General features: G+C 46.6%; 1 protein-coding gene across 1 annotated transcript in view; it reads left to right on the top strand.

The window, feature by feature from the left end:
• The window catches only part of PRKCG (protein kinase C gamma), a 49,092-nt gene extending 22,903 nt beyond the window's left edge, over positions 1 to 26,189 (top strand). Inside the window, exons 3-18 of the mRNA XM_053360943.1 lie at positions 2,595 to 2,677; positions 4,658 to 4,769; positions 6,591 to 6,722; positions 9,458 to 9,614; positions 9,736 to 9,870; positions 10,313 to 10,400; positions 10,732 to 10,761; positions 12,739 to 12,876; positions 15,334 to 15,507; positions 16,201 to 16,292; positions 20,745 to 20,807; positions 21,976 to 22,114; positions 22,855 to 22,935; positions 23,113 to 23,220; positions 24,199 to 24,339; positions 25,669 to 26,189. Of these exons, the coding sequence (XP_053216918.1) occupies positions 2,595 to 2,677; positions 4,658 to 4,769; positions 6,591 to 6,722; positions 9,458 to 9,614; positions 9,736 to 9,870; positions 10,313 to 10,400; positions 10,732 to 10,761; positions 12,739 to 12,876; positions 15,334 to 15,507; positions 16,201 to 16,292; positions 20,745 to 20,807; positions 21,976 to 22,114; positions 22,855 to 22,935; positions 23,113 to 23,220; positions 24,199 to 24,339; positions 25,669 to 25,920 (1,925 nt within the window). The 3' untranslated portion in view covers positions 25,921 to 26,189. The remainder of the gene's footprint in view (positions 1 to 2,594; positions 2,678 to 4,657; positions 4,770 to 6,590; positions 6,723 to 9,457; positions 9,615 to 9,735; positions 9,871 to 10,312; positions 10,401 to 10,731; positions 10,762 to 12,738; positions 12,877 to 15,333; positions 15,508 to 16,200; positions 16,293 to 20,744; positions 20,808 to 21,975; positions 22,115 to 22,854; positions 22,936 to 23,112; positions 23,221 to 24,198; positions 24,340 to 25,668) is intronic.
• The last annotated feature ends 644 nt before the right edge of the window (positions 26,190 to 26,833 follow it).

Raw genomic sequence — 26,833 nt, 5'->3', positions numbered from 1 at the left:
TAGGCCCCTTCATGACATGTGAACTGGGCCGTAGACACAATTGTGCTTAATTAGACAGCACGGATGTGCTCTACTGCACACCCAATGAAAATGTAAAAGCACATGCCCTGCCATGTGCTCATGCCCTTTCGCTTGCCGTGAGATGCGTGGCCCCCCACAGACACCTTTCTCTGACAGGTATCCAGCCCCCCTCTCTGACGTTCACCCTCATGCATGTGAGCACGTGCAGAAATTCTCCCATGAACATACATTTCGGGCCTCCCATCCCTGCACATTTTCACAGGCCCCTATGCTTGTGTGGAATTCCCTCCTCTACCAGTTGCACTTGTGAAGAAGAGTCATGCTGGCAAGCCAGCACTTAACACCTGGAGATGCCCCTACCCTGCCTTTCACAAACATTCATGTCAGCTCCCGTCCAGTTTAATATTTATGGCTTCCCCCTGCTGCTTCTTTCCACAGTGCATTTTCTAGGTTCAGGTTTTCCTTCCCCATGGAGGCCTAAGGATCTCCCCCTGCCTGCCTGCCTGCCTGCCTCCCCCCTAACCGCCCCCCCCCCCGCCCCGCAACTTTATTACATTCTGCAAAACACATCTTCAGCTCTCTGTGTCCAGACCTGCCGGTTGCTAAGAAACCACACTACGGCTGCTAAGCAACCCCCCTCCTCACTTGCCAGCTCTGTCAACACCTGCCAATCAGCTGATGTCCCATATCATATCCTGCTTTTCCAACTATGCATCCCTTTGCCCAGCTGAGAGGACCCAAACATCCTCGTTCCTGCACCCAGTTTGCCCTCTTAACTCATCAGCCGCCATTCCTTTCCTGGAGAATTTAGGAAGTCTGGATCCAGGCATGCTCCATCATAGCCCTCTGGGTAACATTCCTGCCCCTTCCCACCCCACCCTTAGGTATTCTAGGTCTCAGCTCCCACCACCTCCACTTCGTGTTGTAATTCCCCTTATGTACGCTGGACATCACACACACACACACACACACACACACACACACACGGCAATGGCTCAGTTGGTAAATCCGTTGCCATGGGAACCCAAGACAAAAGTGAGTGAGCAAGAGATATGGCTCAGGGATAGGAGTTGCCAACTGGCTAGAAAGTCATGGGCTTGGGCTGCCCTTGTGTATTTTACAGCGGCTGGATACGCAGGAAATAGCAGCAAAACAACAATGGCATCTTAAAGATGAACAGGAAATAGCAGGCAAAGGTTTCAGCCTCTGGACTGCACACGATCCCCTTCTGTTTGCTGCAGGTCAAATGCCTGTTAACTCGGCCCAGCTGCAAATGAAACACGGGCAACTGTATTGTGGGGAGGGGGTGCTGAATGGATAAGTGAAAAGCAGGGCTAGGTTCTCTGGGAGAGGGCTGTATCCTAATTGTCTTGGAGGATGTCAGTGTGTGTGTGTGTGTGTGTGTGCCTGAGCAAAAGTCTTCCCTGCCCCCTTCCTCTGACTCCGTCCGATCCCCCTCCCCCGCTGTGTGCGGGTACTTGTGGATTCGTCCCCCGCCTGTTGCCATGGAGACCCATCTTCCAAATCTCAGGCCTGAAGATGCTGAAGGCGTGGGGGGGGGGGAGGAAAGGAGAGAAAAGTCACCCCCTCACCCTGCACCTGCATTTGCAGACTAATAAATATCCAGTCTCTCCTCTCCCCCCAGAAAGCCCACTCATTCCCAGCACTTTTGCTGCTTGGCTTTAATGGAAAAGCCCATGAGTACAAAGTCGAGATCAATTAGCACATATGAATATTGGCCCATTTAGACAGCCTGGCATACTAACACAGAGGTGGTAAAAGGTTAGGGTCCGCCCTCCCTGCCTTCACCATTTCAGTGAAAGCGGATAGGGGAAGAAAATATTCTAATCTGCCATAGCCAGTGCCAGAAGCCAGTGAGGTGATAGTTTTCTCCACAGCATTAAACACAGAGTACTAAGTTCCAGCGCCAGGACGAGATCCCATAGCTCAGTGGTAGGCCTCATGTTTTGCGAGCAAAAAGTCTCGCGTTCAGTCCAGGCTTTGTTTTGTCTTTAATGATCAAGTAGCAGGGATAGGAAAGGGACTCTAGCCGGCCACTGCCGGCCAGAATAGATAACACGGGGGCTGTGTACACACCATTCACTTAAAGCCCATGACTTCCCCCAAAGAACCATGGGAACGGTAGCTTACCCATCACAATTCAAAAAGCAAAGCAAAACTACAGCTCCCAGGATTCTTTGGGGGAGGGGAAGTCATGTGCATAGCTGTCAACTTTTCCCTTTTCTTGCAAGGAATCCTATTCGGAATGAGGAATTTCCCTTAAAAAAAGGGAAACGTTGACAGCTATGGTCATGTGCTTTAATTGTGGTTTGTATGCAACCTGGAATGAAGGACCAATGGTCTGCCTCAGCATACGGTAATGTCATATGGTCATTTTTTTTGCTGCTAGACATCTGGGACATGTATGGTTTCGTGATGCAGTTTCCTCCAATAAAGAACAACAAACATTTATTCCCACCCCCCTTTCTGCCATGTTTGGTTTTCTACTCAGCACTTAATCCCCCCACCCTTTCCCAGTAAACTTTTCTCTCTTTCTCCGTCCCCTTTCTTAGTGTGCAGCTTTGTCTTACACAAGAGATGTCATGAATTTGTCACTTTTGAGTGCCCAGGAGCTGGGAAAGGACCCCAGACAGATGTAAGTGAACCCCTTCACATTGTCAAATTATAAGTGGCTACTTATAACTCTTTTTGCTGCTGCCTCCAAAATTGATGGGGATTTGTCGGGGTGGGAGGGAATTAAAAATTGGGTTGGTGGGGGCGGGGGAAATGGATAAGTTAACCACTTCTGTTTCCGTGACTTTGGTGGGCAGAGTACTGTGGGGAGGGCTTGGCAGCCAGGACTTCAGGCCTCACTCCTCCACTCCAGGTGAGCGTCCCGGTTTCCTTGCTATTTATATTGCAGAGAGGGGGAGTGGGGAGTGGATGTCTTCATGAGGCTGACACTGTCCCATTTCTGTTGTCCTTGGCCTGGAAATCCCAGGGAAGGAATAAGGAAGGATGGGAGGGCTTGCCTGACTCACTCCTTCAACTGCAAACAAATTGCCTTGCAGAACTGCTTCGCACAGAATTACCTGTCCCCTGAGTGCCTTCTCAGTTGCATGCACTGAGGCATGTGTCATGCAGCTTCACTTGCATCCAAGCTTGTAACATGCATGCCCAGACCTGCATGTTCTTACATGAGAAGAAGATGCATTGGTGGCACCCAGGCCCTAAAGGCAGAGTTGTGAAGCACACATCTTTAAAAATCTAGCATTTAGTACTATGTGGTTTTGTTTGAAATTACATGTTTCTGCCACCCCAATTGTGCTCCAAATGTTGAGTATGATTTGTGCTAGCATGCACACCTATTTGTTTATTTATTGCAGCTATTTCTATATCGCTTATTTACTGAAATATCTAAGCAGCGCTACATGCTTGTGGAATGTACTGTGTACATATTCATAGAATAGTCATGGAAATCCACACCCATAGACCCCCAAGTCATGTTCATAATCCATAATTGTGCGGTAGGAGGACATGTAGCATCTATATTTGAGGCCCCAGAATCAATCCCTAGCATTTATTTTTAAAGGCTCTTAGGGCCAAACTACACATGATGTGAAATGTGTCACTGGAAGCAACATGTATTCCCAGAATGTTCACCCCCACCATTTAAATAGCAGCTGTTCGTGAGGTTAACCTTTACCTTTTGTGATGTGGTCCCAATTAAAATCCTCCCGAGTTGCTTTTACATCTGGGAGGGGAGCTTCAAGGTGAGCTTCCCTCCTGGGATGAATTGTACCTTTGTAGGGAGAGGAAAGATGAGGTTAAGCCCTCCATACACCGTGACTCTGATCTTGATTGCCCTTACAACATGGCTAATAATAATAATAATAATAATAATAATAATAATAATAATATTGTTATTTATACTCTGTCCATGTGGCTGGGTTGCCCCAGCCACTGGGCTGATATTGGAGTAAAAGAAAAATACCGTATTTTTCACTCTACAAGACTCACCAGACCATAAGACGCACCTAGTTTTTGGAGGAGGAAAACAAGAAAAAAATATTCTGAATCCCAGAAGCCAGAACAGCAAGAGGGATCGCTGTGCAGTGAAAGCAGCAATCCCTCTTGCTGTTCTGGCTTCTGGGATAGCTGCACAGCCTGCATTCGCTCCATAAGACGCACACACATTTCCCCTCACTTTTTAGGAGGGAAAAAGTGCATCTTATAGAGCGAAAAATATGGTAATACTTGCAGCTTCTAGTGCTGCCCTGGGTGTCACAATGTACATTGTGCACCCCCTTTTTCTCATGTACTTGTTTCCACTCCATGAGCACTCTCATAAAACGTTCTTTTCACTTGCACACAAACCGCACATTCACATTCTAAGCCATATCTTTTGCCTTCCACATGCTTCTTAACAACTGTGCATTCTCACTTCCAACCTCTAAAAGGTGGCAGCGGGGGGGGGGGGGGGCTGAGTCTCCCCTAACAACCTGCGTGCCAGAGGTTTTTATGGGCGGTGTTGGTAGGGATGGAACTAGGACAAAAGACGCAAGTGTTTTAGAGAATCATGTGTAGGTTCCCTTCGTCATAGATGCTGTGCTTCTGTGCCTTTCCCCTTTGACAGGATCCTCGGAACAAGCACAAGTTCAAAATTCACAGCTACAGCAGCCCAACCTTCTGTGATCACTGCGGCTCACTCCTCTATGGGCTGGTGCACCAGGGGATGAAATGCACCTGTGAGTAACCATTTGCCTTCCGCAAAAAAGAAATAAATCAGTCCTGTGGTGCTGTAAAGGCTAACCGTGTCATGGGATCTCCAGAGCAAAAGCCTCTTTTGTCAGAGGGCTGTTGTAGCGTGGGGGTTACGTGTGTGTGCTGTGAACAGGAAATTCTCAGTTCAGAACTGGCTCCATCATGAGTGCACTGGGTAGGTAAGGTGGTATTCTTCAACCTCCGCTCTACACCTGCAATGTGGAGGTAGTTGTCGTGCCTTGACTATTAAGACTATGTCCCAGGGTTGCCTCAACAGTGGCTGAGGTTGCATATGTCCATCTTTTCAATGACTTAGGAGAAGTGGTCCATACATGCATGGGCGTAGGCAGGATTTTTGTTGGAGGGGAGCAGGCCTTTTGGTGGGGGTGGCAGAACCTCAGTTAGCTATGTATTTTTATTGATTGGGAGGCAGTTGCCCCTCTCTGCCCCTCCTTGGCTACACCCATGCATATACATCAACTAGTCTTACAAAGTGGACCGATAAGGCAGAGGGCATATTATCCATGGCCTCAGTGTAGTGAAAATTAGCTGTGATTGAGGCTGGATCTACATATGCAGCAGGACAAGATGATGGTGCCCTGAGATGAAAGAAAATACATGTAGACTGCGCCTCTTAGGAAGACAGCAAGGGGATATTTCCTCAAGTAAACAATACCCAGTCAGAAAACCTAGGAGAGATTCACCCGCCTGCACTCTGAATTGGTATTATAGGCTGTTATATCACATCGTTCCCACCCAGTGTGGACTGATCCCTATGGGGATTGGTAGGTTGGAAGGCAAAGAGACCACCAGCAGGTGGAGCTAGAGGCAATGACAGGCAGTGTTGTTCTCCTCCTCTCTGCTCTGCTAGGGCAGTACTGAAATCAGGAGGAGGAAGCTGCCACCTCTTAAACTAGCTGTAAGAAAGAAGGCAGGCAGGCGGAGAGAAATGTCCCATTCATCCATATGGACTAGCTTCCTCTTATCCCACCTTCGTCTTCTGTATGTGTAGGTCTAGGTAAAGGTACTCTTGACCGTTAGGTCCAGTCGCGAACGACTCTGGGGTTGCGTGCTCATCCCGCTCTATAGGCTGAGGGAGCCGGCGTTTGTCCACAGACAACTTCTGGGTCATGTGGCCAGCATGACTAAGCCGCTTCTGGCAACCTTCTGATCAGCAAGCCCTAGGCTCAGTGGTTTAGACCACAGCGCCACCCGCATCCCTCTTAGGTCTAGCTTAACCACTAAATTAAGCTTCATGGATTTCAGTGGGAGCTAGTCATTATTAACAGCAGCTGGACTGATACCCACATTTATATTTGGAGTAAGAGGAATCTGATGCAGTTTTGCACACATCACTATTGCAAAGTAGCACCTACAGATTGTCCTGAGCATACATGGACAGGCTCTTGTGAAGTTTGCAAATTCATGCACATGAAACTGCCAAATGGATGAAATCATCATCATCATCTATACATTGAAATTGCCCAGTTTTATGTAAACCAAGTATATTGTGTATCCTATATCAAAACATTTCTTAAAAATCTGTTGGATTAATAAAACACAATTGTAGTGAATTGGAAGTCGTTAGTTTTTCTGTTGTTTGTTTTTTAAAAAACAACTAACCAGTTAGTTGCCTGGACACTCCTATGTCTGCTCAGAAGTAAGTCCTATTGAATTAAATGGAGCTTACTCCCAGGTAAGCGGGATTAGGATGGCAGCCTAAATGCTGCAAAGGGAACGGTACCATTGCCGTCTATGGTTATCTGGTCCTAGCTTAACTCGCCCACCTCTGTTGCCCCCTGCAGGCTGTGAGATGAATGTGCACAAGCGCTGCGTCCACTGTGTGCCCAGCTTGTGTGGTGTGGACCACACAGAACGCAGGGGACGCCTGCAGCTCCACATTGAGACATTTGGGAGTGACGAGATCCATGTGACTGGTAAGACGAGAATGGTGGTGACTGGGGTAAGTGGGGAAGAATAGGAATAGGTCGGCCTGATCTCACCTGAAGCTGACTCTTTGTTGACATCTTCATTGGAGCTTAGGTGGGAGACAACAATACAGAATGCTCCAGTTGTGGACTGTCTTCTCAAGAGGAAACCAATGTTTGGCTCCATCTCTTCTCTCTTCTCAATGGCAAACTGCAGTAGCTCTTTTTGCCCAGTCCTGTGATGAAAAAGGATGAGAACCCTTCCTTTCCTCTTATGCTGCTCTCAGTTCTCTCAGTTGTCTCATATTTAAGGGAGCAAACAAGATGTGATGGGATAGCTAGATCAGAGGCTCTGCTCTTTGGCCAGGGAAAATCCTGCTCAGCCCTTCTATAGCGACTGAGATTTCAACAGCCATTGTGCAAAGCTTATTGCTATAGCAGACGAGGACTAGAACTGTTGTTATTAAATAAAATTAAAATAAAAGCTGTTCAGGATGTTTGATTCTGCCTTTAAGGGACCAACGACACATGTAAGGCAGCCCCATTGCCCAAGTCATTTTGAGAGGTTGGGGAGGAGGTACAACTGCATAAGAACGTCATTTCTTCAGCTGAAAAAGTCTCCCACAGTGGCTGACAAATCCCAACCTTTACGCTTGCGTTCTAAGAGACACAACACAAAAGGAAAAGGGAGTTGGGAAAAAGCAAGCCCAGGCACTAATTCTTAGTTACAGGGATCTTGTAGTGAACAGCAGGAATGGAAAAAATTGGCTGGGAGCCAGAAGTTCCTGGTCTTTCAGCAGAGCTTGATGGAGAGGCAAGGCAGCCTCATCTCTCTGCATCTCTTGCAGAGGAAAGCAGTTTGGGCCACCAGTACTACTTGTTTTTTTGGCGGGTACCAGCCATCAGGGATATCTTTTAACTGGGAATCTTCATATTCTAAAAGTGAGCCCTCACTTTTTAAACAGAAACTGTCATGCCACAAATTAAAAAGCTTGTTTTTAATTTTTTTAATCTTAGCTGATGCAGACACAAACTCCAGGCATGCTGCTCTGCATACATCTGAAATGGTGTCAGGTGAATTGAGAATGATAGACAGGAAAGTGGGCTGTCGTAGACTTCCAGGGGTCTGGAGCCATGATTCAGAGTTCCATGTAGCCTTTTCTGGCTCCCTGTCGCAGGCGGGGATGGAATAAATTATGCAAATGCATGCACACTTGCTCAATTTGCATAATTCATGCAACGTTTGCTTGATTCATACAGATGACAGGATTCAGCTTAATTTGCTTCCTGGACTGAAAACTGCCTTGGTGCCAAATCTTTGAATGTGCGTTCTTGTGCACAGGGAAGGGCGGTAGCTCAGTGGTAAAGCACCTGCTCTGCCTGGAGAAGTTATCAGGATCAGTCCCCTGCCACAGCCAGTTAGGGTTGGGTGGAAACACCCTCTGTCCCCTGGGGAGCTGCTGCCAGTCAGTGTAGGAAATACTGAGCCACATGGACCAATGGTCTGACTCAGTCAAAGGCAGCTCCCTGTGTCCCTCAGTATGCACAGCTCAACATGAGTATGTAACTATCATCTATCTATCTATCTATCATCTATCTATCATCTATCTATCTATCTATCTATCTATCTATCTATCTATCATCTATCTATCATCTGTCATCTATCTATCTTTCTCTCTTCCTTTCTTTATATCTACCTCAAAATAACAATAATGGCTATTGTTATACAGTGGTACCTCAGGTTACATACACTTCAGGTTACAGACTCCGCTAGCCCAGAAATAGTACCTCAGGTTAAGAACTTTGCTTCAGGATGAGAACAGAAACCGTGCTCTGGCGGTGCGGTGGCAGCAGGAGGCCCCATTAGCTAAATTGGTGCTTCAGGTTGAGATCAGTTTCAGGTTAAGAGTGGACCTCTGGAACGAATTAAGTAGGTACTTAACCCGAGGTACCACTGTAATACAATATATTGATCGATCGATTGCATCTGTATCCCATGTAGCTTCCAAGGAGCTCAAGGCGGTGCACATAGTCCTCTTCTTTATTGTATTCACACAACAACCCAGTGAGGTAGGTTAGTCTGAGAGATGGTGACTGGCTCAAGGAACAGCCAGGCCAGATAATGGGGCTGCTGGAACATCAAGAAAATGCCCGGGGCCCTGTATCAGAGAAGAAAACCTTTTGGGGTTGAGGCGGGTGGCGAACAGCATGGGAGCAGGAGGCCTGGCTGTGGCGGCGAGTGGGATTGATTGAGCTGGTGGAGGCTGAGAGCCAGGACGCCTGGGTTCTATTCCTAGCTGCAGAACTTGACATCCCCCGCCTCTGCTTTTCACACCTTCTTTCTCTGCACACTTTCTTCCCGCTCTCGTTTCCCTCCCCCCCTCCTGGAACCCTGCATGTAGGTGGTGAGGAGAAAGCCATCGCTGCAGTTTTCTTGACAGAAAGGGATTTCCTCACCCACCCCTCTACTATCTCCTTCACGTTCTCCACCCCCAGCGCGCACACAAGCCACATATGAGGGTGGGAGCAATTGCTGCCACAGCAACTTCCTTGGCCCGCAGCAGGTGGCCTGGGATGGGAGCCAGTGGATCCTCCTTCCTCCGCCCACTAGGGAACGCAGGAGGTCTGTCTTCCCGCCCACTCGCCCTCTCCTCCAGTACTTACTCTGCTGGAAGCTAATCCTCTGTTGGAAGCTAATATGCGTGTCTCCCCTTCCCCCCTCCCTCCCTCCTTCTCTTTGTTAGTTGGTGAAGCCCTTAACCTGATCCCGATGGATCCCAATGGCCTCTCGGACCCCTATGTGAAACTCAAGCTGATCCCTGACCCTAAGAACCTAACAAAGCAAAAGACTCGGACCGTTAGATCCACCCTCAACCCAGTGTGGAATGAAACCTTCACTTTGTAAGTCCTGCGGATGTGATGGAGGACCTAGAAACCAGAGCCATGGTGGGGTTGTGTGTGTGTGTGTGAAAGAGAGAGAGAGAGAGAGAGAGAGACTCTGACCTTCTTTATACCTCCCCAGCACCCTGCAGCCGGGGGACATGGAGCGGCGCCTCTCCATCGAGGTGTGGGACTGGGACCGGACAACCCGCAATGATTTCATGGGAGCCATGTCCTTTGGGGTGTCTGAGCTCTTCAAGGGTCCTGTGGAAGGCTGGTAAGGGGAGATCTGTGGGGAAGCAGGGCCAGAGGGGGTGGGGGGTGGAGAGAAGCAAAGATGGAAAAGTATGATGGAGCAACTCAGGGGACCACCAGTGGCTCATTTTCTTTCTCTTTCCCCGTCCGTCTTGGCGTCTCTTTGGGTTTTTATCTGTTTGCCTGGATGGCTCCATTATCTAATCCAATCTGTCTATCTATCTACCTGTCTTCTCTGCCTTATCTATCTACCTTATCTATTTTAATCTACCTTAACTACTTATCTATCTTATCTAATCCATCAAATACCCCTCATTTCTCCTCCCACCCCTCACCCCACTCTTCTGTCTCCATTTCCTTCTGCATTCCTCCCCATCCATCTCTCTCCCTAAACACTCCCTCCTCTTGTTCATCCTCTTCCTCCTCCTCCCTGCCTGGTGTCCCTGTCTGCGTTGCTGTCCCAGGTACAAATTGCTCAATCAGGAGGAGGGCGAATATTATAGTGTCCCTGTGGCCGATGCAGAAAACTGTGGGCTGCTGCAGAAATTTGAGGTAACCTTGTGGCTCTCCGGCCCCGCTTGGACTGGCACCCCCCCTGGTCTGCCCCCGCCAACTATGTGCCATATCCAGCCCAAACAGAAACCACACCCCTAGCTGGGGGTGGTGTGGCAGGGCCACTGCTGTGATGAAAGGAGCCAGGTTGGAGGGAATACCTCTGAATCACTTCTTCTCTTAGGACTCCAAGGGAGGGAGAGAGGGTGGTCGGACTGGGTAACTGGCAATTGACCTGAAATGGTACTCCTAGCCAGGAGATAGGAATAGGACAGAGGTTACTTGTGCATCTGTCTTAAACCCTGATTTATTTCTATTTTTGGTCTTCCAGGCTTGCAACTTCCCACTGGAGCTCTATGAGGTACCTGCGATTCCCTTAGTTTCTTCTGCCTTTTTCCTGGTGCAATGAGATGGGGTGGGGGTGAAGTTGGTTTCCCGTTTGCTGCCCGTAAGGACATCTGTCAGTCTTGGAGCTGATTTCAAAGGCTTTATAGAGTGGGAGGAAGCAACATAAGAGGAACAGCTACGCTTGGATGGGGGGAAAGTCCATCAAGACCAGCATTGCCCAGCGTGAGCCGTTCCTGGGCAGCTCCAAGCAGTGACACACATTTGGATCTCCGGGTACTGATGTTGAGGGCAGCAGCAAACAGGCCATGCATCTGCACTGGGCTGGCATGGGCATACTTCCCTTTTATTACTATTAATATTTTTTAAAAAACCTAATAGCACTCTGTATAGGGGGCAGCTGGCTATAAATGCACATGGTTGCAGACACCAATCAATCAATTAATTATCCTTTTCTGCAACAAAGTGGTGCATATTCCCAAGTCAGTGTATTTAGTGTCAGGGCAGCAGATGCAAATTCTGTTTTATTTCTGTGCCCTCCCCCATTCCCCCTAACATAGCAGAAATGTTAAAGCAGTTGAGCCATAGAAGCAGGTGCCTTGTGGAGAAAGCCACCCCCTTGTTGTTTTTCTCAGCACACACACACACACACACACACACACACACACACACACGTAATACCTCTGAACATGGACATTGCATTCTGTATCATGGCTCATAGCCACAGATGTCGATACAAACCCTCTATTATGAGTGGCCACCCTGAGCTGCTGTTTGAATCCGCACTTGCACAGAGAGGAAATATTTCCTTTTGACTGCCCCAAACCTCCTAAAGGAGGTGAGCAGAAGGTAGAAAGTACTTGTGGGGCAAATGGATTAAAGAAAGAAAGGTAGAAGGCTCTGAGACAGGACTGGCTGTTCCTGGGCCTCCCGTATAGGATAAGCCCTTGAACATAGCATGCTGCCTCGCACTGTGCCAGGTGCCCTTGGTCCAGTGAGGGTCATTCTAGCTGGCAGTGGCTCTCCAAGGTTTCAGAGGTGCTTTCCTAGTCCTGAGATTCCACTAACCAGAAATGCTTGGGCTTGAACCTGAGACCTTCTGCATGCAAAGCCCTGAGCCATTGAAACTCCCTTCTTCATTGCATGCATCTGCCACTCCACAAACTGCACACAACCCCTGTTTTATAAATGTTTATAAGGAACTACACATACAACCAAGCTACTTTACAGCTTTTGCACAAGTTTCACAAACTCTCCCTAACATACAGAGTGTGTAATAAGGTAATAGACTGGTGACTGGGAGCGGCCGCCGAGACCATATAACACTGGTCTTGAAAGACCTACACTGGCTCCCAGTACGTTTCTGAGCACAATTCAAAGTGTTGGTGCTGACCTTTAAAGCCCTAAACGGCCTCGGTCCAGTATACCTGAAGGAGCGTCTCCACCTCCATCGTTCTGCCCGGACACTGAGGTCCAGCTCCGAGGGCCTTCTGGCAGTTCCCTCGCTGTGAGAAGCCAAGTTACAGGGAACCAGGCAGAGGGCCTTCTCAGTAGTGGCACCCGCCCTGTGGAACGCCCTCCCACCAGATGTCAAAGAGAAAAATAACTACCAGACTTTTAGAAGACTTCTGAGGGCAGCCCTGTTTAGGGAAGCTTTTAATGTTTAATAGGTTATTGTATTTTAGTGTTTTGTTGGAAGCCCCATTGGAAGCCCCAGAGTGGGAAACCCAGCCATATGAGCGGGGTATAAATAAATTATTATTATTATTATTATTATTATTATTATTATTATTATTATTATTTGAGTAAACATGGGGCAGGGGACATATTGACTAAAATAAACCAGTGTGCCACTATTGGCATAGATACTGCATTAGTTGTATTGCCGGCTCTCCTGCCCCTTGTTCTGAGCTTAAGGAGGAGGTGGTACTCATGCATACCCATGTCTGTGTTTTCCTTTCCTCCCTGCCTCCAACCACGGTGCGCCCTGCAGAAGGTTCGCCATGGCCCCATCCCATCACCATCCCCCAGCCCCACTGACACCAAGCGTGGTGGGTTCTTTGGCACCAACCGCTTCCACATCTCCGACTTCAACTTCCTGATGGTGCTGGGCAAGGGCAGTTTCGGCAAGGTAGGCCTGCTTTTTTTTAAGGGATGTGCACAGAGGAGCAGTATTGCAATTGCAGGCACAGCAACACATTGAACGCATTCCCGTTTGAGAAAGTGTGATGGCGAGAAAAGGATGTACGTGCACGAAATACTTCACCTCCAAGAAAGTGTGTAAAGTCACCTGCTTCCCCTGCAGAACTGTCACGGGATTTGGAGAACCTTTCTTTGTTTTCTTTTTGCCTCCTGCTCCTCTGGTTCTTTGGAGGCTGAGCGCACCCTTCTGCAGTGCTGGAACTCTCATCCACCCAGAGGATTATCTATCTATCTATCTATCTATTTATCATCTATATCTATCTATCATCTATCTATCTATCTATCTATCTATCTATCTATCTATCTATCTATCTATCTATCTATCATCTATCTATCTATCTATCTATCTATCATCTATCTATCTATCATCTATCTATCTATCTATTATCTATCTATCTATCTATCTATCATCTATCATCTATCTATCTATCATCTATCTATCTATCTATCTATCTATCTATCTATCTATCTATCTATCTATCATCTATCTATCTATCTATCATCTATCTATCTATCATCTATCTATCTATCTATCTATCTATCATCTATCTATCTATCTATCTATCATCTATCATCTATCTATCTATCTATCTATCTATCTATCTATCTATCATCTATCTATCTATCATCCATCTATCTATCTATCATCTATCTATCTATATCTATCTATCTATCATCTATCTATCTATCTATCTATCTATCTATCATCTATCACCTTCCTTCCTTCCTTCCTTCCTTCCTTCCTTCCTTCCTTCCTATTCATATTGAAGCTTGTGCTACTTTGAAGCTTTTAAGACACACCACTTGTATAATAATCAGAAGGAAGGCTCAACAAGCAGGACATATGGACCTGCTCTGTGTCCCAGTATCAGACATGCAATTGATTGATTGGGGAGTGTGGGAGGGCTTCCTTTGTGGCCACACCTACATTGTGAAACTCACAGCCCAGGGAAGCCTGCCCTTTTCTCTCTTTATCTGATGGTCTTTCACCACCTCAGGAAAACTGCTTCATTTTGACAGGCTTTGTGCCTGTCATTAAGCTGATGGTGCTTTTGCTCCCAGGAATTTTTGTGAAATTTTTATCTTCCATCTTTTCTCTGCCTTTAAACTGTTTAGTTTTTAATTGTGCCATGTGCCGGTTGTCTGTTGTATTGTAAAAGTTCTATTGGTTGGTTGTTGTTTTTTGAAAAGTGGAAAGGCAGCTTTTTACAAATTATCTAAAAAGACAACAAAATGAACTGGACTCCTTGGCAGGTATTGAATAAACATACACAAATTTATTGGTTGACAACATGTTAGATATAAAATTTTACATATCCTTACATTATCTAACATGCAGAGAATAATATGTGCTGAGAAATCAGAGAGAGGAGCTGAGGGAAGTCTTTGGTGGGGGAGGGGAGGGAGGGATGGAAGGGAGGGGGGAAAGGGGAAAAAATAATGTATGCGATTATATGGTTTGATAATTTGTTATGTTGAAATTGCTAATAAAAATATTTTTTAAGAAAAGAAAAGTGGAAAGGCAAAATGTAATGTATTTCAGGAAAAGAACAAATAAGTAAATGGAAGCTTCCAGGTGCAAAAGAGCACTTTGCAAAATGTTAAAAGAAGTTTAAGGGGGGTGGGGAGGGAATAACTAAACTGCATCCCACTGCCCATGGAAACGTCCCTTCCGTAAATCATTTGGCAATTTTCGCCCTATGAAACATCCTAGAATGTTCCCTACAAAAATTCACCACCTGCCAATGGGGCTTTCAATTTGTGTTAGGGGTGTTTGTGTGCTGTTTTCATTTAGCACCACCTACTGTCTCTGTTCATAGGAAAACAATGTTTTTATCATACCACCTTGAATTCAGTAAAAAATCCCAAACACTACTGTCCCTACGTGGGAAGTAAGTTCTGTGTAAGGGTTGGAGTGTGTGTGTTCCCTGAAGGGTTAGTAGAGCCCAGGTTGTCATGAGTTTCCTTTGGGTAGGTGTGGGCAAGACCCAAACTTTTGGGGTTCTCTCCCCACAGGTGAGGGACGCGGGTGGCGCTGTGGGTTAAACCACAGAGCCTAGGACTAGCTGATCAGAAGGTCGGTGGTTCGAATCCCCACGACGGGGTGAGCTCCCGTTGCTTGGTCCCTGCTCCTGCCAACCTAGCAGTTCGAAAGCACGTCAAAGTGCAAGTAGATAAATAGGTACCACTCCAATGGGAAGTTAAATGGCGTTTCTGTGCACTTCTCTGGTTCGCCAGAAGCAGCTTAGTCATGCTGGCCACATGACCTGGAAGCTGTACGCCAGCTCCCTCGGCCAATAAAGCGAGATGAGCGCTGCAACCCCAGAGTCGGCCACGACTGGACCTAATGGTCAGGGGTCCCTTTACCTTTACCTTTACCCCACAGGTGATGCTGGCGGAGCGCCGTGGAACGGACGAGCTGTTTGCCATCAAGATCCTCAAGAAAGACGTGATCATCCAAGATGACGACGTTGAATGTACTATGGTGGAAAAGAGAGTTTTGGCCATGGGGGAGCGTCCACATTTCCTAACCCAGCTGCACTCTACCTTCCAAACCGCAGTAATTGCGTGTGGTTATTTACTTGGTTAAAGAAACCGTAGCTATTTAACTGTATGCTGTTTTGTTGATTAAGTAATTCATTGCATCCACTTAAATTTGCATGCAGGGGAAAATGGATGAAAATGGATGACACAGCAACATCTCGGAAGAGGCATTTCCCCTCATCTCTCTTGCACAGGAGGGAATGTCTTCTTATAAGATGGCAGCTATATCTTTTTAGAACTAGTGGTTAAAATAAGTTTCAAAAGGTTGCTGTCCATTCAATCACATTCAATCAAAATGTATCTTAATTTAGGGGTTCCCCAATGGGTCACTGTGCTTCATTCAGGCACCTGTGGCATATCCGTGAGGAACACACACAATATGAATTCTGTGGAATTCCTAAACAGTAATACAATAAAGGGGGTGGGGGTGGGAAGAAGCAATAAAAATACAATTTAGAATTATATAGCATCTGGCACAGTGCATTGCAATTGCTACTAGAGGCAAAAATAAATAAATTAAGAGGTCCATCAAGACCCTTAGCAATTTTCAAGTGGCCCATGAGGGAAAAGGTTTGGGAATCCCTTTCTTAATTGATTTAACTGACTAAGCATTGCAGAGAGGGAAGGGGGCATCCTGTGGTATCTGGATCTTTCACTTTATCTGCCTGTGGCAATAATGGACACACATCCTGGTTTTTTTCCCTTCAAGGACCGGCTCTATTTTGTCATGGAGTATGTCAATGGAGGAGACCTGATGTATCATATCCAGCAGGTTGGGAAATTCAAGGAACCCCATGCTATGTACGTGAGTCTCTTGGGGAACTCTATTGAGAATGGGTCTCTCCTCTCTCTCTCTCTCTCTCTCTCTCTCTCTCTCTCTCTCTCTCCCTAGCTGCTCTCACACTGGAACAGCTCTGCTTTTTCACACAGTTCTTACAGGGCATTTGTACAGTATCATTAGCTAAACACTCCCCTTCTCAAGTTTCCCCACATTTTTCCTCCTGGGGGCTCATAAAACCCAACCCTTTTTTGTAGACAACTCAGTGCACAATTTCCCCTGCTGTAGATAGCCTATGTGCTGCTATTCCATCCTCCTAGATTGCTCTAGCTGTTTCCTGGGGTGTCCTCCAGCCATCTCCTTCTCAATCATTTGTCTTCCCTCTCTAAGAATCAGCTCTGCCACTCCATTCCTTGCATTTCCAAATAGCTTTGGCTTTCTATATCTTTTTTTCTCTTCCCTAAATTGCAGAAGGGTGTGTGTTGGGGCACTACCATTACTGGGAGGGAAGTGGTAGAGAAGGAGCCTTTAACCTTTTCTTCCTACATAATGATCCCAATGAAAATTGCCTTCCAACATTTGGAATGGGCGAATGAGGGACTGCCCAGTTGGCCACAGAATGCCAGAGGTCTGTAAGGAGAGCTGCTATTCCACTTCCGGCTTCAAGCAGGACAGCGTTGAGTGCATGTTGCTAAATTGTCCTTGTCCAGAAGTACCCTCTGCCTGCCTGTCTTTACTTGCATAGTCACTCCAGTCCAAAACATGATGACACCTGAGAACGGCTTTTCTTACGTATCTTAAGGCCAGGGTTGGCTTCAAAGGGTGGTCAGGTTGGGCATTTGCAAAGGCCTCGTGTTTGGCAGATGGGCCCACAGTCCCAAGTGTCACTGCACACCCAACCTCTTTCAGTTCAAGATGCTTAATTTAGGGATTCCCCAAATCCTGGAAGCTGTACTGCTACCCCCCCCAATATTTTTATTGATTTTGCAATAGTATTCATTAAATGAACACAATGACTTTCATACAAAGAAAAATCATGTCATTGTCTCCGCTTCTCCTGTTGCCAGAAACCTAGTAAGTATTCTTATGAATATTCTATTGTACACCCTTCACCCGTGTTTACTACCTACTTTTGGCATTCTCTCAACAGGGATCTTATATGTCATATCATCAAAATCTCTTGAACACAGTTTTAACACTGTTTAAGAGACAAACTACATATGACCGGTGTCTAAATTCCTTTGCGTAACTAAAGGCTGTTATAGGGTGCTAACTGGATCAGGGAAATAGCTTGGGGGTATAGGTATTTAATGCTTACACCTCCTGTACTCTAAACCACTGAGCCTAGGGCTTGCTGATCGGAAGGTCGGCGGTTCAAATCCCTGCGGCAGGGTGAGCTCCTGTTGCTCAGTCCCTGCTCCTGCCAACCTAGCAGTTTGAAAGCACGTCAAAGTGCAAGTAGATAAATAGGTACCACTCCAGCGGGAAGGTAAACAGCGTTTCTGTGTGCTGCTCTGGTTCGCCAGAAGCAGCTTTGTCATGCTGGCCACATGACCCAGAAGCTGTATGCCAGCTTCCTCGGCCAGTAAAGCGAGATGAGCGCCGCAACCGCAGAGTTGTCTGTGACTGGACCTAACTGTCAGGGATCCCTTTAACTGTGCTGTTTTCCTGATCTAAATCCTCTGTTGCCCGAACACATGGACACTTGCTGTTTGCTCTGTGGCTGAAAACATTCCAGCATGTTGCATGCAGTCCCCCTGCGAATGCACTTAGTAAGAGCATAAAATAAAATGTCTAGAGTTCAATGGAGGATTCCTGCTGAAATGTGCACTTTGGTCCTAAGAGCCATGTGTTTGAAGATCCACCTCCGTGTCAGGTGAATCAGGAGTGCTCCACATACGCAGCAGAATGAAGTGGGAGTGAAGTAATTAATAGAGTTCTGAGGTTGTAGAGTGGTCTGTACCACTTCAGACTGCAGGTGAGACCTCACATTTAAATACCTTTCTATGTCAGGAAAGCAAGGAGACCCACTTCCTGCACTTGCAAATGAGCACGGCAGGGAGTTAGCTGGGCAAGAATTTTTCTCCCTGATGTACTAGATTTCTCCTTGTGGAGAGTTTTTACCTGGATGAGTGTTCAAAAATGTGGCACACACACACCACCCTCTCACAGCGGTCTGAAGTGGTACAGTCTGCTCTATGGCCTCTGGATTCTACCGCTTCATTCTGCATGCTTACGTATGCCAGAGCTCAGTTTCATGGGAAATTATTACACTCCAGTGAAGTTGTGTAATTGAGTGACCTGAATGTGAAATCAACAAGCGTCCACTTGCTCTAAAAAGAAACATAAATTGACAAGGAGTTTAAAACACCCACTCACCCACCCTCTGTCCAAGCCGCTGAGAAGAACCATGGGAAGTAAGCTTGGGCTACCAATTTTTGCAAGAGACTCCCCTGTCTTAAAATGACATTCAGATGGAATGTGAGAATGACAAGGCAGGCAGCTACATTGGAGATAGGATCCCTTTTGCCTGAAAAGCCAGAGTCTTAGGCTGCCTGCACACCATTCATTTAAAGTACAATGGTACCTCTGGTTACGTACTTAATTCGTTCCGGAGGTCCGTTCTTAACCTGAAACTGTTCTTAACCTGAAGCACCACTTTAGCTAATGGGGCCTCCTGCTGCCGCTGCACCTCCGCTGCATGATTTCTGTTCTCATCCTGAAGCAAAATTCTTAACCCGAGGTACTATTTCTGGGTTAACGGAGTCTGTAACTTGAAGCGTATGTAACCTGAAGCATCTGTAACCCGAGGTACCACTGTACGTTGTAGTTTACCCCCTTAGAGAGTTACAGTTGCCAGCACCCTTAACAAACGATAGTTCCCATGATCCTTTGAGGGAAGTAATGTGCTTTAGATGTACGATGTGTGTAGCAGCCCTACTGTTCCTGGCGCGCCATGTTGGGGTGTGGAGTGGCCATTCTCCTGTATGCGTTTCTGGGACCACTTCATACCTCTCACCTTATCTTAGCTCTGCCTTGCATGCAGAAGGTCCCATGTTAAAGGACTCCTGCCTTAAACGATGGAGAGCCACTGCTACGTGGACAACACTGCGCTAGGCGGACCATTGATTTGAGATGATAGAAGGCAGCTTCCTCACCTGGAGTACTGTGTCCAGTTCTGGGCACCACAGTTCAAGAAGGACACTGAGAAACTGGAACGTGTCCAGAGGAGGGCAACCAAAATGGTCAAAGGCCTGGAAATGATGCCTTATGAGGAACGGCTAAGGGAGCTGGGCATGTTTAGCCTGGAGAAGAGGAGGTTGAGGGGTGATATGATAGCCATGTTCAAATATATAAAAGGATGTCACATAGAGGAGGGAGAAAGGTTGTTTTCTGCTGCTCCAGAGAAGCGGACAAGGAGCAATGGATCCAAACTACAAGAAAGAAGATTCCACCTAAACATTAGGAAGAACTTCCTGACAGTAAGAGCTGTTCGACAGTGGAATTTGCTGCCAAGGAGTGTGGTGGAGTCTCCTTCTTTGGAGGTCTTTAAGCAGAGGCTTGACAACCATATGTCAGGAGTGCTCTGATGGTGTTTCCTGCTTGGCAGGGGGTTGGACTCGATGGCCCTTGTGGTCTCTTCCAACTCTATGATTCTATGATTCTATGTGTTCCTATCTCCTTCTAAAATGAAGCCAACATAGGTGTAGGGCTGGTGCATGCAGCTGGAGAAAATGGCCTCTCTGGTAAAATTAGGATCACTGCTGGACCTAATTAGGCTTGTGGGCTGGAGGTTCCCCATATTTGCTCCAACCACCACACTCTGCACTGTCTCCCCACATACATACATACATACATACATGCATTGTTCTTCCTATTTATCCTTGCCTGCATCGCCCCTCTATTGCCTCCACTGGGTCTGATTACAGATTGTAAGTTCTTCGGCACGGGGACCTGCCTTCTTACTGCTCTGTACAGCACCGTGCATGTTGCTGGTGCCATATAGATAACAGAAAACCTTTAAATTCACAATAATGAATACTAACCTGTGTGCCTGCCAACCCACATCCCTGGTAACATGTAAAGGTTGGTACCTGTACGTGGAATATGCTTTAATCCTAACTTGATGCAGCGGGAAGCAGGTCTACGCACAGTAACTTCCAGCCACTTGTACGCAGAATAAAAAGCTCTCTTGTGATCATGCATAAATTAACATATTACGTTTCTGATATGCGTATCATTACAAAGGTGGGGGAGGTGGTAAGTTCTGTGTGGAGGAGCTGTATGGTACTGGAATGGCATGGCTAGTGAGTGTGGCTGCTTGTATTTTTCAAACATCATGTGAAAAGTGGCCATCAGAGCCACCATGATGACTTCAGTGCCACTACTAATGAAATCCTTGCCGTGTTATCTCTCTCCCTTCCTCCCTCTCCCTGCCTTAACCCTCCTCACCCTTTCCCCCTTCTCTGTTACAGGTTTTATGCTGCAGAAATTGCAATTGGCCTGTTCTTTTTGCATAACAAAGGAATTATTTACAGGTGAGTCTATTCTGTTCTCTATAGAGGTCCCAGACTCGACTGCAAAACCCCACTTTCCCCCCTGAGAATCCAGGGGTTCTGGCTCCATCTCTACTTCCCCTCTGCCCCCTCTCCAAATCTCTACAGGACTGCCTCCTTCCTTCCTTCCTTCCTTCCTTCCTTCCTTCCTTCCTTCCACTCTCAAGATTCTAATAGGCAAAAAATACTGGCAGCATTACGATAAATTCAAGAGAGTAAATAAGTTTTGATGGATGTAACAGTGGAAATCCAATTTGAATAGTTATTGTAAAAAATGCAGGGATATGCAAAACGAACCATGGAACCATGGCTTGCGGAGAGTTGCCTGCATGCCGAAGGCTGGGCGCACTGAGCCTTCGGCATGCAGGCAACTCTCCACAAGCCGCGGGAGCCCGGCGCGGGCTCCCATGGCTTACGGAGATCTGCGCGAAGCCTGGAGAGCGAGAGGGGTCAGTGCGCACCGATCCCTCTCGCTCTCCAGGCTTCAGCGAAAGCCTGCATTTGCCCCATAGGACGCACACACATTTCCCCTTCATTTTTGGAGGGGAAAAAGTGCGTCCTATGGGGCGAAAAATACGGTATGTAAAATGTTTATTTGAAATCGTAAAACAGAAAAAAATATTATTTTTTTAAAAAAGAGATACTCTAATAGGCAAATCATCTTTCATTCTGGATTGTCCTCTTGGAACTAGGAATGGGGGAGGAATTCAGTTTGCATTTAAAGGTGAACATGCCTTATTTGCACTTTCCATAACTGAAACATAGCCAGTGGTTGAAATGCAGGCTTTTCCTAATGTTCTCCAGCCAAGTAATGTGCACAAAGATGCATATCCTAAGATAAAGTATGCACAAAGATGCAGATGTACACATGAAAATAACTTACAAAAATGCATTATATTAGGGGAAATTGCTTTGCAGAAATGTGCACATCAAGAAAAAAATCATACTAGACTGCTGGTGAATTTTCACAAGACAAAAAATCACAAATTGATGTGGAAACTGAATTTCAAACTGGAAAAGTGAGAAACTGGGAGAAGCTGAAACTGATGAATCTGCCCATCCCTTCCTTGCTTGGAGGACGTATTTCCTAGCTGTAATTTGGCACCCTCTGCTGGGCACTCCTATTGCTTGCTTTGTCTCTCCTGCCCAGGGATCTGAAACTGGACAATGTAATGTTGGATGCTGATGGTCACATTAAGATTACCGATTTTGGAATGTGTAAAGAAAACATTTTTCCTGGCATCACCACACGGACCTTTTGTGGAACACCAGACTACATCGCTCCAGAGGTACAGAATGCTCCTAAGTCTCCTGTCCCCAATCACACAACTCACCACCCTTCCAAAGAAACATCAGGTTCCTTCTGCTCTAAGCTAAACTCTCCCCAGGAATTTAACCTGATAGGTTAGACTTGTTGCCTTCTAAAAACTCCAGAGCCCTGGTTTCAAATTCCTACCTCTTATGCTCGGATCCAAAACAACTGTATGTCACAGGCACACCCATTATTGTATATTCCTGTGCCTGGGGTCTAATTTTACAGTTAAATGTGTGGGGTTGTGAGTGGAATAGTTGACCTCCTCCCCTGCCTTAATTCGCTGTGTCCCTTTCATAATCCGTTTGACCCTCAGAGCATTCGGGACGAAGCTGGTTGTTGAATGAATGAATCTGCTATCCGAATTCACCCTGTTGCCAGGAATCTTGGATCTTAGCTCTCCAATGCATGCCTTGGTGACTTATAGACGAGGTTACTCCCCAGAGAGGCTCACTTTGCTACTTCTCTACTAGTTTTTCAGACATTGGGCAAAGGCAACTTAATTTCTAAGGACATTTGGGACCAATTGAATCGTGTTTGTTGCTTCTATTGGAACTTCTTGGTTTATATGGTTTGGATTTCTGTTATTGGTTGTTATTTACTATGTTGCTTATGGTTTTAGAGTTTATTTTTGTTGGACCTGTTTGGGTAAAAAAAATGGAATGAAAAAGGTCTGTAGATTTAAAGGTCCTAACCTCCCATTTCTACCCATCTTAGATTATTGCCTATCAGCCATATGGGAAGTCAGTGGACTGGTGGTCATTTGGTGTCCTTCTGTATGAAATGTTAGCTGGGCAGGTAAGTATGTTGAGGTGGGTTTTTTTCATGATCCAGTCCAGGTCAAGGGATACATTTGTGGTATCAGGGGATGGTTTGTGGCTGTTGCAAAGAGACCTCAAGGCATTAATTTCTTAGTCTAAATATTCCACCTGCCATAGTGCTCACACTGGCTTTACCTGTGCTCCTGGTCCACAGCCACCATTTGATGGAGAGGACGAGGACGAACTCTTCCAGTCAATCATGGAGCACACGGTGTCCTACCCCAAATCTCTTTCACGTGAGGCTGTCTCCATCTGCAAAGGGGTGAGTCCTGGCACATCAAAGAGGAGAAAGGCTTCGTGCCACATTTCCTTTTCGCTGCCCTGAAGGTTGAAACCAGGTGGTTGTGAGAGAAACAATGGGTGACTCTCATTGAGAATAGAAGGACTTTCAGGGAAGAATTGGCCGAAAGGTGGGGGGTGCTTAACTCTGAATTCACAAGCTGATTGTTCTGCCCCTGGACATTTTTAATGGACAGCAATAATGGGGAAGCAGGGATCCGCAGGGGACAATCGGCAGGGTTGTAAAGGGTTAAACGCTTCTCCCTCTCACCCAGGGCTGGATTTAGGTTTGATGATGCCCTAAGCTATTGAAGGTAATGGGGCCCTTTATATGTCCAACTGTCTTTTGTCAACAATAAATTGCCGCTATTTTTGTGTGTTGAATATATGCTATATGGTAATTTATGGACCTAATAGGTATCTAAAGCCATTTGCACATAACAAAATATGTATTTTATCAAAGTAATAGTTATATATCAAAGTAATTGATATCAAAGTAATCTTATATTTTGGAAATGTACATCCAGTTTTTTTTCTTTAATTTTTTGGGGGGTCCCCAAGAAAGTGGGGCCCTAAGCTATAGCTTGTTTAGCTTATACAGTTGTACCTCTGCTTACGTTACCTTCTGGATACGTAAACTTCAGGATGCGAACGTGGCAAACCCGGAAGTATTTTTCTGGGTTTCGCCGCATGCTCAGCGCAGAATCGCTAATCCACTTGCAAATTCCTTGGGGTGCAGCCGGACCTCCGGAACGGATCCCGTTCGCAACCAGAGGTACCACTGTACGTAAATCCGGCACTGCTCTCACCTCGCTTCCCTGTCTTGGTACATGCAGATTGAGAGACATGCCTTTCTTGATAGAATGTCCAATTCCCATCCTGTAATAGGCAGTCTCGGACTGTGGTCCGCACCCCTTAGAAGAGGAGGGTATTCCTAGCAAATCTCTTTCTCTTTCCCCAGTTCTTGACCAAGCATCCACTGAAGCGCCTGGGTTCAGGACCAGAAGGGGAACGGGATATCCGGGAGCACGGCTTTTTCCGCTGGATGGACTGGGAGAGGCTGGAGCAGCTGGAAATCCCCCCGCCGTTCATCCCCCGCCCAGTGAGTAGTTTTGGGTCCCCAAATGAGCTCGGCCACATCCAGCTGTGCAGGCTCCTGCCACCAGGTGTGAATAGGCACACACCTGTATTTGTGGATGTGGATGGGCACACTCATGTTGTCCTACGGACCTGTGGCTCAAGCACAGTGTCACGTACCTCCATTAAGAATACATGCATCGCTGTACATTACTCAGGCAGAACTTTGCATATCTACAAATCTGAACCTCTTCACACATTCATTGCAACGTGCATAGATCAGTTTATTAGTATTTTTACTTTCTGTATGCCTTCCTCCAAGGGACGCGGGTGGCGCTGTGGGTAAAAGCCTCAGCGCCTAGGGCTTGCTGATCGAAAGGTTGGCGGTTCGAATCCCCGCGGCGGGGTGCGCTCCCGTTGCTCGGTCCCAGCGCCTGCCAACCTAGCAGTTCGAAAGCACCCCCGGGTGCAAGTAGATAAATAGGGACCGCTTACCAGCGGGAAGGTAAACGGCGTTTCCGTGTGCGGCTCTGGCTCGCCAGAACAGCGATGTCACGCTGGCCACGTGACCCGGAAGTGTCTGCGGACAGCGCTGGCCCCCGGCCTCTTGAGTGAGATGGGCGCACAACCCCAGAGTCTGTCAAGACTGGCCAGTATGGGCAGGGGTACCTTTATGCCTTCCTCCAAGGAGTCAAGGCAGTGTACATTGTGCCCCCTCCCATTTTATCCTCACGGCAACCTTATGAGGTAGGTCAGCCTGAGAGTGTGTGACTGACTGAGGTCACCTTCATGGCAAAATGAGGATTCAAACCCGAGTTTTCCCAGACTTATTCCAACACTCTTAAACTACTACACAATACTGCGTTTCATATCTATTAATATCTGTAAACACCCACAGATACCAGCTCTAGATATATGAGCTGCAGCATGCAGAGACCTTCACACAACACAATATAATGAAATGCACCAGGAAGAAATAAAACGGTGATCAAGATTCAGGGCTGTATCCAATGTTAGTCATACCCGTAGATCCATTTCAAACTCCTTTCCATTTCCCAGTCTCCCTGAGATGGAAAGAAATGTCAAACAAAACTCAGAAGGGTAACAGAGTGGTGGGGTTTTTTTAAGGCTAAAAATTCAGATGTTGTGTTTGGTTTTTAATTCCGGAAACGTTATGAAGAAACGCCTTTGAAGACGTAGCAAGTTCGAGAAAGAATGAAAAATGGAGAGGGAGGGGTTGTGGTAAAGAAGCCAACAGAGATAATTCTTATTGTCTTTTTCTTTCCATTTTCCTTGTTCCCCTCATCCCTCCTATTCCCCTTTTCTTTCTCTCTGCCCCCGTCCCCCCATCCAGTGCGGCCGAAGCGGCGAAAACTTTGACAAGTTTTTCACACGGGCACCTCCAGCGCTGACACCCCCAGACCAGCTGGTCCTCGCAAGCATTGATCAGAGCGAGTTCCAGGGGTTCACCTACATCAACCCTGAGTTTGTGCACCCGTCCATGTTGCGGCAGGGGAGCCTCTCCCCAACAGCCCTGCCCCTCTCTCCGACCAGCATGCCCCTCTCTCCGACCGGGATGATCCCTTCCCCAACCTCCCTGGTGTGAGATGGTCTCCCGGATGACCCTTGACCCTAAGAACCCCAATTCAAGCCCTTAGAATTCTGCTCCCGGGAGCATGACTCCTGCTCAGAGCTCAGCCCTATAAACCCTACACTTGACCTTATCACCCCTGCCTCCCCTAGAAAACACTTTTTGTGTTGTTAATTGTCTCCAGTGAGTTGCTTCCCTCCTTCCTTACCTCCACTAGGTGAAACCCAGATCAGTGAGGTTAAGAAAGCAGACATATATCTATAGAGGGATTTTTAAACTCCACCGCACCAATAAAATAGGAATATTCCCTAGGTCAAGGCTAATCTTTTTTGAGCATCTCCCAATTATGGCCCTTTTGAGCATCCCCCAATTAAACGGAGTTTGCATTGGTACAAAGAGAAAACTGTGCCAGGTGTTTCTGTAAAAATGGCCCTTTAAGTACTGTGTTTGCAAGGTTTCCCCCCCTATAATCAGAGCAGTGGATAGCTTTCACACCATCAGAAATTCCTCCAAATTGGCCAAAACATGGGATGGCCTAAGCAGGCAAGAGGGCAAGAGACAGGGCTGCACACACTTTGTGACAAAACGATGGAAATTGTGGCTGAAATCTGCCCAGAAGACATGCCCTCTGCCCTAAATCCAGGTTGGCCACATGACTGCAAAGTTCTGGCAAATGCGTTGAGTAGGCAGTGAAATGAAGGTGTGTTGCAAAAACAGAAGTCCAAACAGGAAGCAGTCGTGGAACTCCTTAGCTCAACGTGTATTTTTTTCATCCCTTACAAAAGGCCATGCGATTATTTATTTATTTGGCCCTTGCAAATATTTCTTTGATGAGTTTGGTTTCTCTAATGGATAAGGGGAATGCAGTGGGCATAATTATACTCTGGAATCGAAGAAGCAACCATAAGGTGAGCATGTGATCACTGAC

Source organism: Podarcis raffonei, chromosome 13, assembly GCF_027172205.1.
Source record: "Podarcis raffonei isolate rPodRaf1 chromosome 13, rPodRaf1.pri, whole genome shotgun sequence".
In the NCBI taxonomy this organism is placed as follows: Eukaryota; Metazoa; Chordata; class Lepidosauria; order Squamata; family Lacertidae; genus Podarcis; species Podarcis raffonei.
Note: the sequence above shows the minus strand (reverse complement) of the source record. Positions and strands in the feature narration are given on the sequence as shown.